This window comes from Lonchura striata, chromosome 5 (genome assembly GCF_046129695.1).
Source record: "Lonchura striata isolate bLonStr1 chromosome 5, bLonStr1.mat, whole genome shotgun sequence".
Taxonomy (NCBI): domain Eukaryota; kingdom Metazoa; phylum Chordata; class Aves; order Passeriformes; family Estrildidae; genus Lonchura; species Lonchura striata.
In genome coordinates, this window is record NC_134607.1 from 42,741,859 (window position 1) to 42,761,609 (window position 19,751).

General features: G+C 42.3%; 2 protein-coding genes and 1 non-coding gene across 4 annotated transcripts; all 3 read right to left on the reverse strand.

Annotated features, from left to right (window-relative positions):
- Positions 1–4,501: 4,501 nt before the first annotated feature.
- On the reverse strand, positions 4,502–14,097 carry KICS2 (KICSTOR subunit 2). Of its 2 annotated transcripts, XM_021547449.2 has the most exons (4): positions 13,790–14,097; positions 11,680–11,753; positions 11,465–11,601; positions 4,502–7,210 (listed from the first exon to the last, which is right to left on the reverse strand). In XM_021547449.2, exons 1-4 carry the CDS (start codon positions 14,022–14,024, stop codon positions 6,394–6,396), a joined length of 1,263 nt encoding a protein of 420 aa, XP_021403124.1. In that variant the 5' UTR covers positions 14,025–14,097; the 3' UTR covers positions 4,502–6,393. The 2 variants fall into 2 exon arrangements, with proteins under 2 accessions (XP_021403124.1, XP_021403122.1); XM_021547447.2 differs by having other exon boundaries at positions 11,465–11,753.
- Positions 14,098–15,477: 1,380 nt separating this feature from the next.
- On the reverse strand, positions 15,478–18,860 carry RPL18A (ribosomal protein L18a). Its single transcript, XM_021547450.3, has 5 exons — positions 18,762–18,860; positions 18,212–18,391; positions 17,517–17,646; positions 16,047–16,156; positions 15,478–15,633 (listed from the first exon to the last, which is right to left on the reverse strand). Exons 1-5 carry the CDS (start codon positions 18,777–18,779, stop codon positions 15,541–15,543), a joined length of 531 nt encoding a protein of 176 aa, XP_021403125.1. The 5' UTR covers positions 18,780–18,860; the 3' UTR covers positions 15,478–15,540.
- On the reverse strand, positions 16,925–17,056 carry LOC116183173 (small nucleolar RNA SNORA68). The gene has a single exon (XR_004147720.1). It is a non-coding gene; the product is annotated as a small nucleolar RNA SNORA68 (small nucleolar RNA).
- Positions 18,861–19,751: the final 891 nt, after the last annotated feature.

Here is a 19,751-nt window from a genome sequence, read left to right on the forward strand (position 1 = left end):
TGAATTTGCAGGCAAAACTGTAGATAAATTGCATAGGAGGGTGAGGTGGAGACTTGATTCACTGCACTCATTCCCTGCTTCTCTAACAATAAATGTGGATCAGGTTTTTCCCAAAAAGCTATTATCTAATGACACTTGAAAGTAATTTGCTTTTGCTCTTTGAAGACAGGGATGCATGATGAGAAAGGAAAGGCAGCTTCTTTTATTTGGCTTACACATCTTGCTTTCAGCAGAGCTCCAGGCACTTTACTCAGAGATGAGCTCTACATCTAGAATGGGACTTAATCTGTCAACTTTTCAAAACAGTTTGGGCAGATTTGCATCATGGGATTAAAAGCAGAAAGCGAAACCTGTTAGTACTCACAATCTCTCACCCATCCCCCTGACAAGTACTGGCATCCCTCAGACTGAGGACAGGAGCCAGCTGTACTGCTGGAGGCAAAAGCAGCCTCAGCTTTCCCACTACAAGTCTAATGCAGAGCCCTCACATGAATTGTATTATAACCCAAGTTTTCACTCTTTAAGTGCTGTCTTCCTAGAGTTTTACCTCTAGTTGATATGGAGGTCTCAGGAAGTCATGGCAGTCTTTGGTGAAGCATCACTCCCAATCCCTGAAGAAACAGATCCAGCAACAGTACTGGAAGAACCTGTAGCTTCAGGCTGCAGCAGCCACCACTGATCCTGCTGAAAGCAGAGTGACCCTTTGGCCACTGTTCACTGTTCACAGCGATGGCTGTGAACCAGTCCTGGGCTGCACCCACCCAGAAAGCAGATGAGCTTCTCCTCTTTAGACAATTGAACCTCTTCTCCCCCATTTGCCAAGAGAATTATCCAGGGCCAGGGAGAGGAAGCTTATACCTCAACTGAGAAAGCAGAGGAAATACCTGGAGGCTCTACTGAACATCTGAGTTCCCCTTGTCAAAGCCTATGTTGATATTGGGCATGATGTTTTACTAAATAAATGTTTAAGAGACCATCAGGCTATTCCATACTGTGGGACACAATTCCATCTGCCTGGATTCCCTGAGAGAACTAACTCCAAGGCAAAATCAAAGGCTGGGAATTCACTTTAATAGGGACACCCCCAGCCTAACCTCAGCATTTCTCACTGGCCCTCATTTCACCAAACATCACATCATCCTTCCCACAGGAACCTTACAATTCTTGCTTCAAGGTTGTGCATCCCAGTACAGGACCATGGTGACGTTGGCTCCTTATGGCTCTGATCTGAGGAATTCAACTTGCATGCATTAAAAAGCCTCTCAATACCTTTACAGCAAATTATGCATACATCAGAGCCAAAAACTTAGTGCCACTAAATATTTTATCTTATCAGCAGTGAGCTGCACAAACGAAGCACAGCATTTCACTGCTCTGAAGCTTCAGATGTTAGCTTGTAGTATTGTAGCAATATATTACAGCTAGTAAGAGGATACCACAAAGCTTGTCTTGATCATCTGTCCAAAACCAGCTGCTTTGCCAAGACTGCTGATACCCAAAGACAGAACACCACCCTACTAGAAAGAGTGTGGTTAATTTAAAATAGTCACATAAAACAAGCAGCTGCAACTACAGGTGGGGTCTAGCAGAGCTTTTTCAGCACATAAAATTTATATGGATCACCATGAAATTAGGCCAGCAATGCAGAGAGGCCAACAAAAATCTTCTGCTCACAGTCCATCTGCAATACAGCCCTTCCATGTCTCTTTTCTCCCTGTCTTTCCCAGAGCTGTCATCTGCCCAAGCCCATCTTGTAGTGACTTGTCTCCCCTTCTCCTAAATTTTGCTCTTCTTGCCACTGCCCTGTGCAGCTGGGGCACAGCCAGGTCCTAGCTGCAAGGTGGAGAACTCCATTACCCTACCACAAAGCCAGTGGCTGCAACACCAGGTTGAAACTTAGGAGAGAACTGTACTACTAAAACAGGCAAACTCCCACAGAAAAACTCCATAGCAATGATCAAAATAAGTCAGACCATGTGTTGAGTGCACGCATGCACCAGAGAGGGAAAGAAGCAGTTCCTGGAGAAAATTATTGAGTACTTAAAGCAATTTAAGTACAAAAACCTGTTACCTCTATCCTCCAAAAAAGCCTAAATCTGTCCTTTGCTAGCATGAAATCAAGAGTGCAGCTCCATCTTGCGTTTGACATGTATATTGTTTTTGCCAGTTCTCCAAAGTTGTACTTTGTCAGCATTATCATTTCCAGAGCCTCTTCTGCTTTTCCCAATAAACAGCTCCTACCTTCCCACAGTTGCAGCCCATGGCTGGCTTATACCTCTGGGAGTCTGAAAACACGACTTCTGGAGCAAACAGGGCAGAAACACCAAACTTTTCAGCCAACTAAGTCAGCTTAGTATCTTCACTTCTGGAAGCAACCACAGAGCTCACTAGAAATCCAGGACCAGTCATGCTGTGTGACATCCTGTTTTCTGCAAGATGAGGGGTTGTAGGCAGTGGGATAAAAAACAGGACTTGAGGAATGAAGTATAGCACACTACTGATTTTCTCAGCAGAAGCTTGTTTATGACAAGACTGGGACCCAGTGCAGTCAAAGGCAGCAGCAAGATGAAGCACATACACAAAGAAGCCTCAGAAAAATGATGTCAAAGAACCACTACTAGAATGATCTTTGAGACAAATGTCTCAAAAGGCTCATATATGAAGAAGAGTGGACCAGAGCAGTGATTAACTGTGTGAGTGCATAAGATTACTTTATGCTATAGTGGAAATATTTAAGTGGATTAGATGAACACTAGGTATCTAGGTGTTAGCATTCAAATAGATAGGAGGAGCTTCCGTTACTTTTAGATCATTAAAGCCTGAATATTATATGCATTATGCGTATGTTGCAGTCTTTCACAGCACAATACAAAATATATTCATTTCCAGTCCTTGGACTGTCTTTATGCAAAGGGAGAAGAAATAAAAGAATGTCTTATTCGAGAAAAAAACTTAATACCACATGCAAAAGAAAACAGCTTACAAGACATAAATATAAAATATATCAGACTTCTTAGAATACATTTGCTGTAAAAATCACATTGCCGGCAAAGTATACTAAATTAAATATTCCTCCAGTATCCTCATGGACTCAAGCAAGTGATGAGGTACATGAAATTTGCTACAAGATAAGCTTCAACACTGCTATTCTAAGCAATCTGAATGGCACTGGGAATATCAAATCTCAGTACTTGCTTTGAAAATGTTTAAATATGTCTGGAAGCAATGGCTTTCAGTATGCAACCATAAACATCTTTACATCTTGCATTTACAGCAGTCATTTAGACATTACTTTCAAAGTACATTAGCCCATTTAATCTTAGCTAAATTTGTGGCAGATGGGGTATCCTCCAGTTCAGCAAAAGTCTATTTGTTTTCCAGTTCTTATGGTAAAGACACTGATCAATCTTTCCAGTATTGGAGTTAGTAATTAATGCATTTTTTTCCAGTTACTATGTTTCTGGTCACCTTTACTTACTCCACAGATATGTTCTCCCTCTTGCTTAATCATGCAGGTTTTTATTTCTGGCCTAGCCAATTTTACATCATAGATACAGAATCACAGAATGGTTGGGGCTGACAGGGTTCTTAAAGACCATCTGTATTCAAGCCCCTGCCATGGCTGAAGACACATTCCACTAGACCAGCTTGCTCCAAGAGCCATCCAACCTGGTCAGGGATGGAGCAACCACAGTGTCTCTGGACAGCCTGTTCCAATGTCTCACTATGCTCGTAGCAAAGAATTTCTTCCACATATCTAATCTTCCAGTTTGAACCCAACAGTCTCCCCATCACCTCATTTGTAAGTTAAAACATCAACTCCATAAAGCATCAAACTCCCCACACTTTGTCTTCATCCAAGCCACTTCCTATGGCCTGAGTTTTCTGCTCCCCATGTTATATTAATTTAAGGCTGAGATCTTGCAAGGAGAGCCACAGGGACAGGACAGTCACAGGACTCAGAGACAGCCCCACAAGTTTCTCCAGCACCCAATTCTTTCTACCCTTTGCCTGGAAATCTCTCCCATTCCCTCCCTTCACACACCACAAGAGTAATGGTTATGGCTACCTTTGGTTCTTCATCAACCAAAATATTCAGAAATTCTTACCTACAAGCCACAAGGCTCCTGTGATTGCTTCTCCAAGATCCTCTGAAGAAAAACACTGCAGCAAACCACCTCCTCCTGCACAAAAACATCACCCAGTATACCTTCCCTTCAGAGACACCATTTGCCAAGAACAATGACAGGAGTGTGATGTGAGCTACCAAGTCTGCTGGACAGTCATCTCCTTTTTCTCTCCCCATAAAAACCACTGGGAACAGCCTCTAGACTTCTCAGAAACTGGTAAAAGTTGCTGGTCTGTTTCAAAGGGCAGCAGATTTCCTTTCCTCCTCTTCCAACTCGGAAATGAACGTGTCTGTACCACACACAGTTTCTTCCTCCAGTTTTCTCTCTCCTTTCCCTCAGATACTATGACAGGGAAGTACTGTACAGGCAGACAGATTTTGTACAACACTTTATTTATACTGCTGAAGACTGGGAATCAGTTCTGGTGACAGTTACGTTTGTGTTATTCAGGCTGAGGAAGTCAAAACTACATGTTATTACAAAGTCACTGTCCCACAGAGGGAAGCACACAAACTCTCTGAGTACTTTCATTTGCAACTTTGTCCTGTTAAAATGCAATTCAAGCTGCAAAGGGTAACACTCTTACAAAAACCAGGTGCCCCCCAGCTGCTGGTATATTTGTAACCCCTGCTATTTTCCAGTGGCAAAGAATAGATTGGGCTTTTTCAAGTGGCGCTGCACTCAGACCAAGACTTCAGGTAAAAGGCAGTACCACAGATATTAAAAACAGGCTACACACAGTTAGAGCAAAGCACAGTCAGAGCTTGTATTTCCAGAACAGAATGGGCTTATGTGATTGTAAAAAGTCAGCATTTACAGAGAGGCAAGACAAGTTACCACAACCTTCTTTGGGAGAGAAAGGGAATCATTAAAAGACACATTTGCAAAAGTATCTTTTATAGTTCAATCTTAACAGACACTAACATTTTTACTTAAACTCCCTTTTAAAACCAACCTGATGATCCTATTATACATTACACAGTGTCAACTAATGACCTTACATTACTACACTTATATATACATCAGTTCTCCTGAACCCCCATCAAAGTGCGTGCAGAACTGCATAGCTAACAGTCAGAAGAATCCTGCAATGTAAGGCTAGAGGCACAGCCAAATTGACCCCTTTATTGTATTTGGAAACCCTCATTTCCAAATTAAAGCACTTTCAGGGTAATTAGAAAACATACTTTTATTCCAACCCTGCAGCCTAGAAGTGGTGAAAGAATGAGGTAAACGTACTGAATAGGCTATATATTTAAATCCAAATCCCCAAAGTGTTTTGGTTTAATTATGTAATTATTTAAAATCGAACAGAGAGAAAAAATAGTTATAAAAACTTGAAAACAATCTAAGTTGCCACTAACAGCTTATTAGACAATAAATAATTTTGAAAGGGTATTTTCTACCACCTTTTTTTTTCTTTTTTAAGTTAGCCAGACAAAAAGCACAAACTGAAAAGAACCTTGGTGCTTTTTTCCATGGAGCTGCTCCTTCTAGAACACCTGCTCAAATTCAGCTCGTCTACTTAAGTCAGCCTGAGCCAGGACTGGGCCCACACTGCCACAGCACTCCAGAGAACACCAGCCTTCCAGGCCATGCTGCAGCTTTTCTTGCCCCAGCCCAAGTCCTGGAGCAGTGACCAAGCTTTATGACACAGGGCCTTTAGAACATATTCCCAGTGCTTAACAGAGTATCAGAGACCTCAGTTATCACTTTAAACAATTTGGAAACAAAATTATAATTACCAATAGTGAGTTTTCTGATTCTCATATTTTTATTTAAAGTGTGTCTTTGCAGGTTCACTTTTTTAATATTCCCTTGCATCAGTGTTTATTTCCCAGAAATCATTCCTGTCAGACAATGCAGTTTTCTGAAAAGATAGTATCTTCCATCCTCACCACACTTTCAATAAACTCTGTAGAAGACAGTCAATGATCAGACTATGATAAAGTGCATATATTCCTTTCTGATACAGGCAACAAAACTGTGGACTAAAAAAATAAATCATACTGGAAATTGAAAACCACATCAAAAAACCCTACAGTTGCCCTTTACCACCCCACAATTAAGTTGCCCCACTGAGTACTGCCCAAAAATACTTTTCAAGTGTCTGTTAGCTTAAAAAAAAAAAAAGAACTTACAACATTTTAAAAAATGGTTCCTTTTCAATTAGACTCTGAGAATCACAAATTTATATAACTTTGAAAGCTAGAGCTCCTTCAAGGCTAGCATAGCGCCTTGACAACTTTAAATAGTTTGTACTTCACCCTTTGGATCCAGGTTTCAAGCTTGCAAAAGCTTTGGAGTTCTTAAGGGAATGTGAAATTTCATTGAGAAAAGAAATAAAATGATAGTCCCTTTCTGACTTCTTGGACTCAAAAATAACTACAATGGTGAAGTGAGGTTCGGGGCGAGTCAGAAAGTAGGTGCTTTGGACTTTGTCATCGTAGAAGTGAACAACCTTCTCCAAACTGTTGAGGTCAGAGGTTCTATCAGTCATAATCATGATCACATTGGGCCAGTGCATAACCGGCCTGTCACTGGGCAGAGACACCACTGCAGGATACTGATCCACTCCTTTGGGGGCTTCCCTGTATGAATGGGGATGATGATAACCATGTCCCTGAAAACTCTCTGATCCACGATTGTCAAAAATTAAGGAAACATTGACAGCATCATACTTCCGGATGAAGCTGGAAATTTTCCCAAAGTAATCAGGATTTGTTTTAGCAGTCAAAGTTTTCATTTCAGATGCTGTTGTCTGTCGACTAAGGGCCTCATGAAAGTAAAAGCTAAACTTGGCAAGGAGAATGTTTTTGAGCTTCATCAGCCAGAGGAAGAGGTGTGGAGGTTGCACAGCCTTCTGAGACTGCCCTCCAAACAGGTGCTTCTTCGTCTCCCGCTGTTTCTCAAAAATTTGGCCCCAAGTCTGTAGCTTTGTGTGAGCACTGTGCAAATTGACCAGGGATGGAAGGAACTTCCACTCTGAGATCTGAGCCTGAGCCTTTAAGAGGTGTGCAAGCACATCTACCTCCAGCTGGAAACTGCTTTCAAGTGGACTGAGGATTGGATGATGAAATCTAGAAAACATAACATTAGTCAAGACATGAGAACTGCTGTACACAATGGTGAAACAGTCAGATAGCATTTGCCAGTTAAGAGATAAAAGATCAAACATCAAAGCAGAGCAAAGTGTAAATCAAAAAATAATACTCTTAATTTAAAGAACAGTTCCTTTTACATAATTAGGGTAACTATCTCCATGAACAAACAGCTCTTCACATCTGACAAAAAAACCACCTGTCAGACATTTATCAAAACAAGGGAGTTATATATCATCAGTTCAAGGAAAATCGCAGTTTATCTTACTCTATGTACTACTACAACACCATTTCTTTTTAAATTCAGGTGATCTTGTTCCAATTTAAAATATCTTCTGGCAGTAATATATGTATTGATGGCTCTGGAGCATCAGTAAGACTTCAAGTTAAATCAAAGGAATTATGTTATAAATCTGTTGTTCACATAGGGGAGCTATGAGGAAGCCAAGCTGAGCTTGGTTTTGCTTTTTGGAACCATAATTAACTCCTTTTCTTCTCACTTTTTTCCCCTGATATTTAGAAAAAATACAGATGCAGTCTACCTCTCTTCCCATGATATTCAAATTGTTTGTAATTTATAACATCAGCAATAACATACTTAATTGAAACAGTGAAAAACTGTAATGTAAAATATGTAACTTTAGAAAGAAGTGGCGTTTTTAGTAAATATGGTCCCTCACTGGCATTTAGGATTCGAAGAGGTCTCTAATAAAGAAAAATGAACAGTTCAAATACAAGACTTTATGAGATTTCCATTTAAGTAAAGAAAGATTTATCTTCTCACTTCAGAAAAATATCTTGCGTCCTGTTATTGGTTTAAAACAATAAAATTTATACAGAATTTTCCCAACTTTTAAAACTAAAGTAATGTCATTATTCCTGTCAGCTTCTAGGACACAACAAATACAACCTGTTTTGAAAATAGTTGGCTTCAAGATCAAAACACTTCCTTTTGTTGTAGACCAGAAAAGAGAATGAAAATGTCAAGCTTTTCATCCCCTCTCCACTACTTTTCCTTTGGCTTGTGAGAAATGTCTATTTTATCACAGATCTGTAAGTAGTGATCAGTGATCTCTGTAAGGTCTCTTTTTTTCTGGAAGCCAAAATTTGTATCTTGCAAGGATTTGTTAAGATGCAAATTTATTTGAAAAAAAAAAAATAATGAAGAGCATCATAAACCAGCTGATGCACCATGTCAGGCAAACTAACCCAGCTGGGTGATCAGGCATCTGCACACAGCACATGTCAGCAACCCTCAGGCTGCCCTGCTATAGCAGATATAGCCACTTTGGTGGGCTGAGAAGTCCAGAACATATTTGCATTTCTTTGAACAAACAAGAGTCAACAAAAAATTTCTAACAGTCAACATTAAATCTCTCCAATGGTTTTGGTATTCACCGGAAAAACAGTTCTGTTGCTCTGTATTTTAAGAGGGAACAGAAAGCATTATGCAACATTATTTGTTGCAGTCCCATCAAATGACACATAGCACAGAGATTTAAATACATTTGCAGTCAGATAAAGAAAGTTTTCTTCCATCTTGAAATCAACTTAAAAATCCTTATTAAGGCAGCACTGCCAAAGTCTCCTGGATTAGCATTCTAATGTACAGCTTCCTGCTTCTACTTTGCTTCATGGCATTCCTAATGTTGCACTGTCCAGCACGATTTGCTGAACTGTTTCAACAGAAAAATACACACCTCAGCCACAGCTGAGAAGCTTGATATGGTTACAGAAAAAACTGATGGGTTATGCACTAAGTATAACTGCTGCAACTGAGTTGTATAATGTAGAAACATCTACCTGAGCTCTGTATCATGTAAAACAGACACGTTTTTACAGTATTTCATAAGCCAGAGTGTCAAAAAATTAAAAACACATTGGAAATTTGATTTTTTTCCTCCTAATCATTCCTAAAGCATAGGAATATTAGGTTTTTTTGCAGACTGTGAAGAAGCCACATTTTCCTTTTATTTCCTTCCAGAGATCATACATTCAAGTACATATTATACAATGCTGACTAGATAAAAAACATTAATCATTTAAAAATTATTACATCAAAATAGGTGTTATAGTTACTTATTCATTTTATACTAAACTTTTAAAGGATCTTGCTTCTGATGCTGATTTAAGATCTCACCCAACCAACAGTTAAAAACTTCAAGAGAAGTTACTTCTCCACATGTATTCAAGAGAAAAAGGAAAACGTCGAATACTGCCCATGCACAAGTCAGCAATAAGTAGTAATAAAATAATAACAAAATAACTTTAAACTATTCAAGAATTAATGATATTTCAGATACAAACAATATGTGTAGTTAACTGTCAATTCTGCTGTTCCTTTATAGCTACCAGCTATTTCCTCTATGTTATCTGCCTGGCTATTTTCACACGTAAAGGAAAGAAACCAAGGCCAGAACCTATCTAAAAAAAACAAATGTCCTGTCTGGCCTTAGCACAGCTGACTGAAATAATGGCACACATCCTCAACTACAAGTGAGGAATATACTGACAGAGGGAAGAGGCTGGATAAGAATGAGTTTATTTGATCTTTCACCTGTAAAGCAGAAATGCCTAGCAGCCAGTACATATCAACATAACACACTCCAGAAACTGATTTGAGCTACAAAGAAACTAAAAGGAAGGACTAAAGGAATATATGACTATACCCACTTTTTTCAGAAATATTCTGCATGTCACAAGGGAGGAGCACACTGCAACTATTTAATTAGCTCTGACAGCTTCTTAAATTGTCTCCATCTTAAAGATTGTTTGTTAACCCAAAGCAAGATCATCAATATTTTTTACAGGGAGACATAACTTATTTTTTTTAGATGTTATAATATATATAGTTATATAATACATATTATATAACCATATTATATAACATATAATGCCTTAGAAGTACAAGTGTACCCATGAAATTTATTTAAATAGCATAGTAAAACATTTCGTATCAGGTATCATCTTCAATCACTTCATCAAAGTAAGAATTTCAGTTCTCAGATTTTTAACAGTGCTGTTGATTCAGCACATGCTCAGAACAGAAGGCAGTTGTTAGTGTACAAGAGATATCAACTTTTCAAAAAAAACCAACCAACCAAACAAACAAAAAAACAACAAAAACTGCCAATAACAAAAACACCCAAAACCCTAATCTTACTTTCCTTTATCCCTTGAAGTTACCACATCACTACAAAGATCATATAGACTAGTTCTGACTTTTGAATTGCAAAATTGCATAGCAATTTGCCAAAGGCATCCCTAAAAAAATACAGGAATCAGCTGCAGTGCTTCAATCTGGAATATCAGAAAGCAGCACTGAACTATTTTCATTTTTCCTAGGTGAACACTATAAAAATCATAACTGAAAAAAGTAAGACCTATGAATATTCTCTCCAAAAGTCTGTTTAGACACTATTTCACTAACAATGATTTAAAGAAATTCAACCACATCTGACAGTTAACTTCCTACAATGGCTACATTTTTTGGTTTGAAATGAAGAGGCAGAATTTGTGTGTTGACAAGCATTCAAAAATTCTCTTCTAAACTGCCACCACTTTCAAGGCACATAAGTTATATGTGAAATACCCAACCTACCCGCATTTAGAAACATCCCAGGATTTTTGTAACAGGAACTATTAAAATTTAACTTCAAGAAACCATACTGGCAAGGACCAAAGTCTCAGAGGTACTCCTCCTACTGGCTTCAAGACCTCTGGAGAAAAGTGGTAACAGAACACCATAAAGCCCTCTCAGCTAGGCCAGATAGTTGTGGTGTAGCTTTTAGATCTAAGCAGACATATATTCTTAAAAAGTAAGATTGTCACAAACGTATTTGCTTTATTTATGTCACCTTTACTGAAGTCTATATGAAATTAAGGCTTGTTTCTTCTCCCCTACCAAAGAAAAAAGTTCAGGAAGCCTTGCATCTTATAGAAGGAAAATCACTCTTCCTTTCTCCTGAAAATGAACATGCTGAGCATTAATTAAGGCATAAAGAGGAAAGCTCACAGTATGCCATGAGCAGACTCCCTTTGTTATTTTTCTTCGTTGGAAGAAATATCATGCATCTGATGCTGCTAGCCAGCACAGACTTCACACATGAATTCGTGAAGAGCTATGCTGCTCAGCAGTCAAAGGACAATGAAGTCTAGGTTTGCTTTGAACTTCAATATCAGGTATTACAGACCACATGTCTGAGTATGTACTGCCAGCAAAGAAGCACTGACCTTGAACTGTATTTCTTTAAGATGGATTCCAAAATGTTTACCAGTTCCTCAGAGTTAATGAACTTTTGGGTGCTGAGCGTGTACATTTTTTCATAGAAGTCAGCAATTTCCATCCGAGCCTGAACAAAAAAACAGAGCTGTTCAGACAGGTGAGAAAGCAGCTCTTCCAAGTGAGGAGCTGTTCCTCCTAGTGCATTGTGACCCGTCGCCACCACCTTCTTCAGCTCATTATGCAGAGATGTGTAGATGGTTCGGATGGAGTCCTTTCGGCTGAAGAATGACTGACCACCTGTTCAGATAAATATGGAGGTATTACCAAAATCCTGGGACAGCAAAGATATACAGCAACACTGGAAAATTCTTGTAATTACAGATCTAGTTGTTTGTAAATATTGTTTAATTACAGTACTTCTTTTAACAAAAAATCAAAATTCAGTATTTTATTTTGCATGTAACTGAATTAGAGCATATGCTCAGAAGCACTTTATGTAATTCCATACAAGCTACGCTTGTCCCACTTCATGTCTCAGCATTCAATGGCTGCTGCAAACAGTAACTCCTTCACAACTTCCAACAGTAATTGCCTCAGTTATGACATGACTTTTAAGAAACCCAGGGTTCAGTTAAATTTGCTACTATGATACATAACCTGGAAATACTGTTATCTGTGGAAGTCAGGAGAATTAAATCATCATAACTTGAGTGATTTAATTTTAATATTTTAATAGCTTCCACTCCTATTAATAACTCTAGATGTTTTCCAGAGAATTCCCTTAACAATTCCTCATCAATCATGAAACATGCAAATTCACTAAGCAACCTTTAAATGGGAACCATGTGACATCTGTGTGTACAATCAAATGTTTCTAGTCCCTATACAATCTAAATATAAAACAGAATTCAAAAGAAAAATAATCACACTTTATCCCAGTGAGACCACAGTGCAGGTTAATCCATAACTAAAACTTGGAGGGCAGGAGGGAGAACAAGAAGTCATCTGTGCTCCTTTCTACCTGCTCAACACTATGAGGAATTTAAAAAAGAAGAGAAGAGAGGAGTAAAGGGTCAAAGTAAAGGATATTTAACTTTGACATTACAAAAAGACTGTACAAATGTACTAGCCTTATTTTATAGTTTCTATTTACAGAAAACTTAATGTGCCATTCTGGGAGTCAACAGCTGCAGCAGAGCAAAGACCGCAGAGACTGAGTCTGAATCTTTTGAAGATTCCAAATTTAGGTGCTGCTTTGAAACCGCTTATAAATTTTGTAATGCTGTATATCTCTTTCCACATTCCTTTTACACATATAATGTTCAAAGATGACAATTGACATTTGAGGTAGAAAGGTAGAGAACTGGCTGTCATGGTGAAACAGCTCCCATTGTAACACAGGAGTAGCCCCCCAGCCACGGGCAGGAGAAAGAATCATCTATTGCAGTTGTTCATAAAGCAAATAAATAAGCAAAGCTTTGCCCCTTCTGTTGTCACCTTTATCCTTTCTGCAAGCACAAAATCCACTCTTTAAAGTCAGCCTTATAGACAGAGTTTTGGCTGTAAAGATCTTATAATAGTTCCAAGTCATCACTTAAATAACAAAGCTGAATTTTCTTGATGGTTTAATGCACTATACATCAGACTCATATCCTTTGATCCATTTTCCATACCTATTTGCACTTCAAAAAGAAAATAAGCAGCTTTGCCCAGAGGGTAGCATCATGAAAGCACATCCTGTGCCAGTTTGGAATTTTTCTATTCATGTACTGATAAAACACGAAGTAGCTGCTATCATGACCAAAGCTTTCTGAGATTCTGCAGTATCTGGGGGTAACAACTTCTATGATGCTATCTCCAGCCCCGAGTATTTACACATATATACCTCTAATACAAGGCGAAAAAGCTTTAACGCTCTAGTCACCCCAGTAAGGTCATCTTTGCCTATAGCTCAGCCAGAGCATCTCAACACAGAAACACCTCTGGCTAACTCTTGGGAACGGCGGGTAGGTACCCTGCCGGCCAGGGAAGAGATGCATCGACTGGCACAACAGCCAGTGTGCCACTTGCACAGCACCTGTCCTCTCGTTCATTCTTTAAGAGCAGCACTAATGGTTTCTCAGCGGGCACACGGCCATTCACTAACCCAGCGCTTGTTTTTCAGACCCACACGCAGGCACCCACCCAGGCAGGGTCCCGAGGGACCGCGGGTGCGCAGCCCTGCGCAAGCACCGGCTGCCAGGTGCCCTCCCAGCCGCCCGCGGGGCGGGCCTCAGGCTGAGGCCGGCGCGGCACGGGCGGGAGAGGCGGTCCCTCCCTCCCCGGAGCGGTACCTAGCTTCTGTCCCAGGAAGGTCATGCTGTGATAGGCCTTCTCGGCCGCCGCCAGGTGCGCCAGCCCGGCCAGCAGCGCCAGCCAGCTGGACCCCGCGCTCTTGTTGGCCTCCCGCTCCTTCTCCACATTGTCCTTGGCCTTGTCGTAGGAGAAGATGCCCAGGTGGGAGAAGAAGGTCTCCAGCACGGCCTGCTCCACCGGCACCGGCGCTCCCAGCGGGATCGACTCCCCCATCCCGCCCGGCGCCTCCGCGGCTGGCGCCACTTCCGGGTCCGCCGCCCGCCCGCCCGCGCGAGGGATCACGTGACCGACGGGGCGGGGAGCGGCCGGCGCGGGGTCACGTGAGGAGCTGGGGCTCGCGCGGCTGGAGGGCGGGGCAGCGGGAGCGCGCGGGAGCGCCGGGCCCGCCCGCGCGCGCTGCGCGAGCCTGCGCGCGGGCCCTGCTGGGCGCGCGGCCCCGCCCTGCGCGTCCTGCCGCACGCGCAAAGCGAGACCCGCTTCCCCCTAAACTGCACTTTGAGTTACACAGCTCTGAACCTCAAGGTCCTGCTGAGGCCCTCATTCCCACCTCTTTCACTCCCATAGGGCTCTCCAGCTACTTTGGGTTTACAATTTCTCCCTCCCTTGCGACTGGGGAGATTGTGGATTGCCCACATTAATCCCGTTTTCTTCAGCTCGTTTCAGACAGAAAAGCTGCCTGAACTGATTCTCCGTGCAGGCGATGAGGAGCACAAGGCTGAGCCACGGGCGGGGAGCTGTGGCTACGCTGACTGGTCCCAGTTCTGCAGAGTAACTACCCGCCTTTGCACTGACAGACAGGACCTCTCCAGATTGAGTGGCAGCTCTGCAGTCAACCCAGAAAGGACACATTCCCGGTTTCCTCTCTGAACAGTATTTCCCTACACTTTAATTGCACCTGCAGCTGTTTTTAAGTTGACATCTGGACAAAACACAGCATCAGTTGACACTGGTATGACCCATGTACTAATTTAAGTAGCTGACTGCCTCTTGTTCAGGAAACACCATCACTGAAAATGGGCATCAGATTCAACCACCACCTTTAGGTATGAAGCCTTTTAAATAAATCTCAATTACAGTGTCTGCAAGCTTCTTACCGTGAACAAAGTAGCCTAAGGATTCAGGTTTGGATATAGAAATTGTCATTTCTATTTTCATTCATTGGTCTAATATAAAAGGATCAATCTGCCAAGACCTTCATCACTTTTCTTTTCTAGGCACAGCCACCTCTGTACACATCCTTGAGCTTTGATTCAGAGTTGCATGTAACATCCCTGAAAAGGTTCCAGTTAAAACTAGAATTTTGGCTTCAAATGCTTAAAATTTGAAGCAGCTCAACTGAAGTTATGAGGTCTTTATTCTTACAGCTAAGTCTAAGTTCTGCATACACCAGAAGCTGCCTTCTCCCTGAACTCAACTGTTCACTTAGTGTGCCAAAGGGACAAAATGGATGTAGGATTTTACAGCTGCTTGACAACAGATGTCTCTGACCTGGAAAGTTGGTTATTAAAATTTGATTTATTGATGGGATATTTCAGTAATTTATGTCAGCACCTAAAACACCTGTTCAAGGCAATCACAGACTAGTAGGCTGCCAATGGTTTACAGAAAATAAACGAGTAGGAAGAGAAACACCTAGATAACCAGGACACAGTCTCCAAAAGACAACTGGGAGCAAAAGGTTCCAATAAGACCTTTATTGCAACATGGAGTTGACAACATGTTTTTGTATTTAATAGAAAGTATTTGGTCTCTTGGTGGTGAAGCGTGGTTTGTGCTGGCGACGCAGAACTCTGTGTGGCAGCGGGAACTTGATTTTAGAATCCTGCAAGAAAATGTTTCTATGTTAATTGAAGTATCAGATGAACAACAGAAAATAGTTTGGAATAAATAGCCAAGCTGTATTCAGTGACTAACTTATGCTTAGAGAAGCAATCCACCTACAACCTAATACATACATCACAGGACTTAACAAATTAATGATTTTGCATTATTTTTTTCAAAGTAATGCCAGTCAGAGGCATGTTTTCTGTACTGTAACATGTATTTGCTTTATTCTGACTTTCTTCCAGCAGAAGTCTTGATCATAATATATCATAATCATGAACACATGCACCCAAGTTTGGTTCCTGCCCTGTATCTGGCTGCAAAGCAAATCTGTACCACACAAAAAGATCCTTTCTTCCAATCCATCGCTGGACCAGGACCCACCAGCCACTGCAGTGTGGGTTCACTTACATGGAACTGCTTGACTGCTGGTCTGCGGCACTTGCTGGCAGCAATTTCCTCAACCTTCATGATCTGGATAGAGTGAGCACGGGCACGATGACGGGCTCCCATATCACGGTCTAGAACAACAGAATTCATTAAAAATGAAATTATGACATCTTCAGTTCAAAAATCTTGCAGCCCTTTGTTCAAGAAATGTTCATAATACCATCTGCAGCTTTTAAAATTCCTAATCAGCCGTAATTAAAATCAGTTTCTATTAGGTAAAGTGATGACACAAATATCACAAAACCAACAATCAGCAGCAAACTCTTTCTATAAGCTTTAAGTACACTCCACAACAGGAAGAACCATCTTACTCTTGTGTCCTATTTCAAGAAGGTACACATGGAAACAAGTAATATACCTAGGACTACTTAATCTCTTGCAAGAGAAAAAAATCCTGCGATTCAGAATCAACACCGAAATATTACTGGAAAGACACATGAACTTCTAAACACTTTCCTTTCCAAAAGGAAGGTACAAGTAAAAGTAGGACCTGGGGATATCTACTTTTATTGAAATTGATCAGCAATAGAACCATGAATTGATGCTCATCCCACATAATCAGGCTTTTTCAATAGGAAGAAGTGTCTGTACTCAGGCTAGCTGAAAATTCCTCTATTCAGCAGTGCAAATGACTGGCCTCAAATCACATCCTAGTTCTACAAGGTATGCCTGTTGAAATACTACTGTGTTTCCCACGCAGATCTAACAAACCTATTAAAACTTACCTGTCACAACTATTCTTGAATATAAAAGTACCAATCATTGTATAATGAAAATTAAGGTTTCTGGATCTCTTAGGCAATCCTTCAGTATGTTCATTAACAGGGATTATTGTATATTAATGTAGAACCTTAAATTTCACTTTCAACAGCACTTCAGCTTTTGAAAGGCGACAAGATACATTTAATATTTGCACACATGACAAGAATATCATTATTAAGAACAATATTCTTTGGGTTTTTATGTGCAATCTGTAGCATTTACTTTGGAGTAAAGTACCAACAGCATCAGCCATACAAGTGGTCTCTCCCTTAAGTACTTCATAAAAGTCTGAAATCAGGACAACCATTACTTCTCCCTGAAATGGGGCGATGAAAAAAAAAAACAGGGTTTTTTTCCTTGTTTTTTTTTTCTTTTTTTACTTGCTCAATAAAGGACAACAACAATCATTACTAGAACTGTAGAAAGACACACCAACCGAAGTATTGGTGTGTATTTTCCAGTCAGAGAAACTGTATAAAGAGAGGTAACAAGTCACCTACCACACGTATAACAGATAAATATCTATGGAATAGCTGGCAAACCCCTCCTTTAATTTTCCAGTGTTTCAGTTATTTTACCATGGATTAATTTATGCCCAGTTTGAGATTTAATCTTTTGCCTGCATACTGCTCCTACTATTTTACACCTCAAGCAGCTACATATACTTACAGCACTGAGTGACAGCACCTGCAGTGGTCAAATCTCTGTACTCCCTGTACATGTTGTGGGTTCCGCTACGAGAATCATAGCGCAACCAAATACCAAAGTTTTTTACCCGCAGAGGGGACTTCTCATACACCTGGAATGACACAAGAACATGGAAGTGGTTAGAGATTATGTACAATCACCATTTTACAATTTTAAGAATAAATATTTTAGAGCTCTAACAAAACCACTGTTTTGTTAAAAACAACTGTTTGCTCTCTTTCCCCTTACCAAAATAGCTGGATACATCTTGCTAATTCAGACTAGAAAGCTTTAGTAATTCAAAGAAAAATACCAGATTTCAACTCTAAAGAGTGTTCTTGAAGTATCAAGGTAGAGGAGTGTAAGCATACAAATATCCATTGTCCCAGAGCTATGAATGTCCAAATGCCTCCTAAAAGATGTATTGTACAATAAACCTAAGTCTAAGGTTCAACACATGGTTCATAATTTTCAAGCAATAAGTAAATGCGTATTTCATTTACAGAACGTATACCACTACTTTCGAAAACCAAACTTGTCACTCCTTTTCACAGCAACCCAAAGACAACTGATTTCAACATCACACTCTGTAACTGAGATTCCTGTAAAATCCCTCCACATACACCTCCTAGAATTCCGTAAGAACCTCTCACGCTTTTAGGTTTTTAATCCTTCACCTGTCCACAGTACACAATCTCTCCAGAAGACTTCTTCATCTTCTTCAGCTGAGAGACGAAGTACCAGAACCGGGACTTGGCGACGACATGGTTCGGAGCGAAGATCCGCATCCGGTACAGAGGAGGAGTCGTGCATTTCGGCGTGGGCAAGCAGCGCCCGACCACCTTGTACTCCCGCAGCTGGAGGGACAGGACAAACAGGCGGACAGCAGAGTGAGCGAGCCGCGGAGCCACCACCGCCCCGGACCCTTCGAGGCGGCTCCTCAAAGGAACAACGCGACAAGAGGAGCTCAATCCATTGGTGGAGAGAGGCCCTCGCGCCGGGCGGGTCGATATCCCCGCGGTACCGCACGCCCATCTGGGTCCGCACCTGGCGGGAGCGGCGTCGCCGCCATATTGGCCGCTCGCCGCCCCACGGGCCAGGCGGCGCCGTTCGGGCACTCACGGGCTACTCTCGAGCGCTACAACCCGCCACCGCCGCCCTCCCGGCGGCCACCTCGGCCGCACTCCCGGCCCCGGCTACGGCGGCCGGGCCCCGGTCCGTACTCACGGTGCCCGACGCCTTCATGGCGCTCCACCGCCGCCGCTCTCGGGAAAGGAAAGGGACGGGCAACGTGCGCCGCCGATGACGTCACCACCCAGCCCCGCCCCCCGCAGCCCGCGCGGCGATTGGCCGCGAGCAGAGCGCCATTGGAGCAGGCAGCTGTCAGTCTGCGCGCGCGGCCCTGGCTTCCGGGCTGGCGGCGCCGCGTGGCCCGGCCCGACTCGCGCGCCCTCTGTCGTTCACTGCCGGCAGCGCGGCCCCAACCCTCGGCTCCCGTCAGCAGGGCCGCGGGCCTGCATGGTCCCGATGGAAGATGGGCCGGGCCGGGCGCGACTCCGTCTGCCGGGCATCCTGCTGGCGTGAGGCGTGAAGGACGCGGCAGGGAGGCTCCACGCGGAAGCACCGCAATCCCCTCGGGGCGGTAGCCAGGAGCGTAGGGCTATCGGGGGAACCTCTCTCACTCGTCCTCCGTGATGGCGAGGTCACTGGCTGCCGGGAGGTTGCCCCCGGAGATCGCCCCCACACACTCAGTTCCATGGGATGCCTCTTGCGTCTCGTTCCCCCGTGCACTGTGAGCGGGCAGTGGCTCTGATGGCAGGACAAACAAATTTCTCGCATGTTTTAGGCGCCTCACGCCTTTTGAGAGCTGCTGTAGCCACGGGACAGGAGTAGATTTTGCCTTGGAAGACGCTGTACCAGCAGCGGGTTTGTAATGCCGCTGCTCGCATTTCGGTGTGTTTCCAGCCCGGCCGTGCGGGCGTGCGGTGACGCCAAGCCCGTACACGGTGCTGTGCTGCAGAGCCCTGCGGGCCGGAGCCCAGTGCCACACGTGCAGACACGGCTGTGCGAGAAATGACGCTCGCTTTTAAAATTTCAAAGGTTTATTAAACCTTAACAAAATAAAACAAGAGACCGAATAAGGAAATACAGCAGCGCTGACAGTATGCAACCACACGGCCACGTGCTCGTCTGCAAAATGGATACTCTGTATTTTAT

Excerpts from the sequence above, each read along its gene's own strand:
- KICS2 (XM_021547447.2), bottom strand. The coding sequence starts at position 14,024 with ATGGGGGAGTCGATCCCGCTGGGAGCGCCGGTGCCGGTGGAGCAGGCC. Across the intron at positions 11,754-13,789 it reads CTTCCTGGGACAGAAGCTAG|GTGGTCAGTCATTCTTCAGC; the intron begins GTACCGCTCCGG and ends TTATCTGAACAG. Across the intron at positions 7,211-11,464 it reads TTAAAGAAATACAGTTCAAG|ATTTCATCATCCAATCCTCA; the intron begins GTCAGTGCTTCT and ends TATGTTTTCTAG.
- RPL18A (XM_021547450.3), bottom strand. Across the intron at positions 16,157-17,516 it reads AGGTGCTGTCACTCAGTGCT|ACCGTGATATGGGAGCCCGT; the intron begins GTAAGTATATGT and ends CTGTTGTTCTAG. Across the intron at positions 15,634-16,046 it reads CAGCAGTCAAGCAGTTCCAT|GATTCTAAAATCAAGTTCCC; the intron begins GTAAGTGAACCC and ends ATTTTCTTGCAG.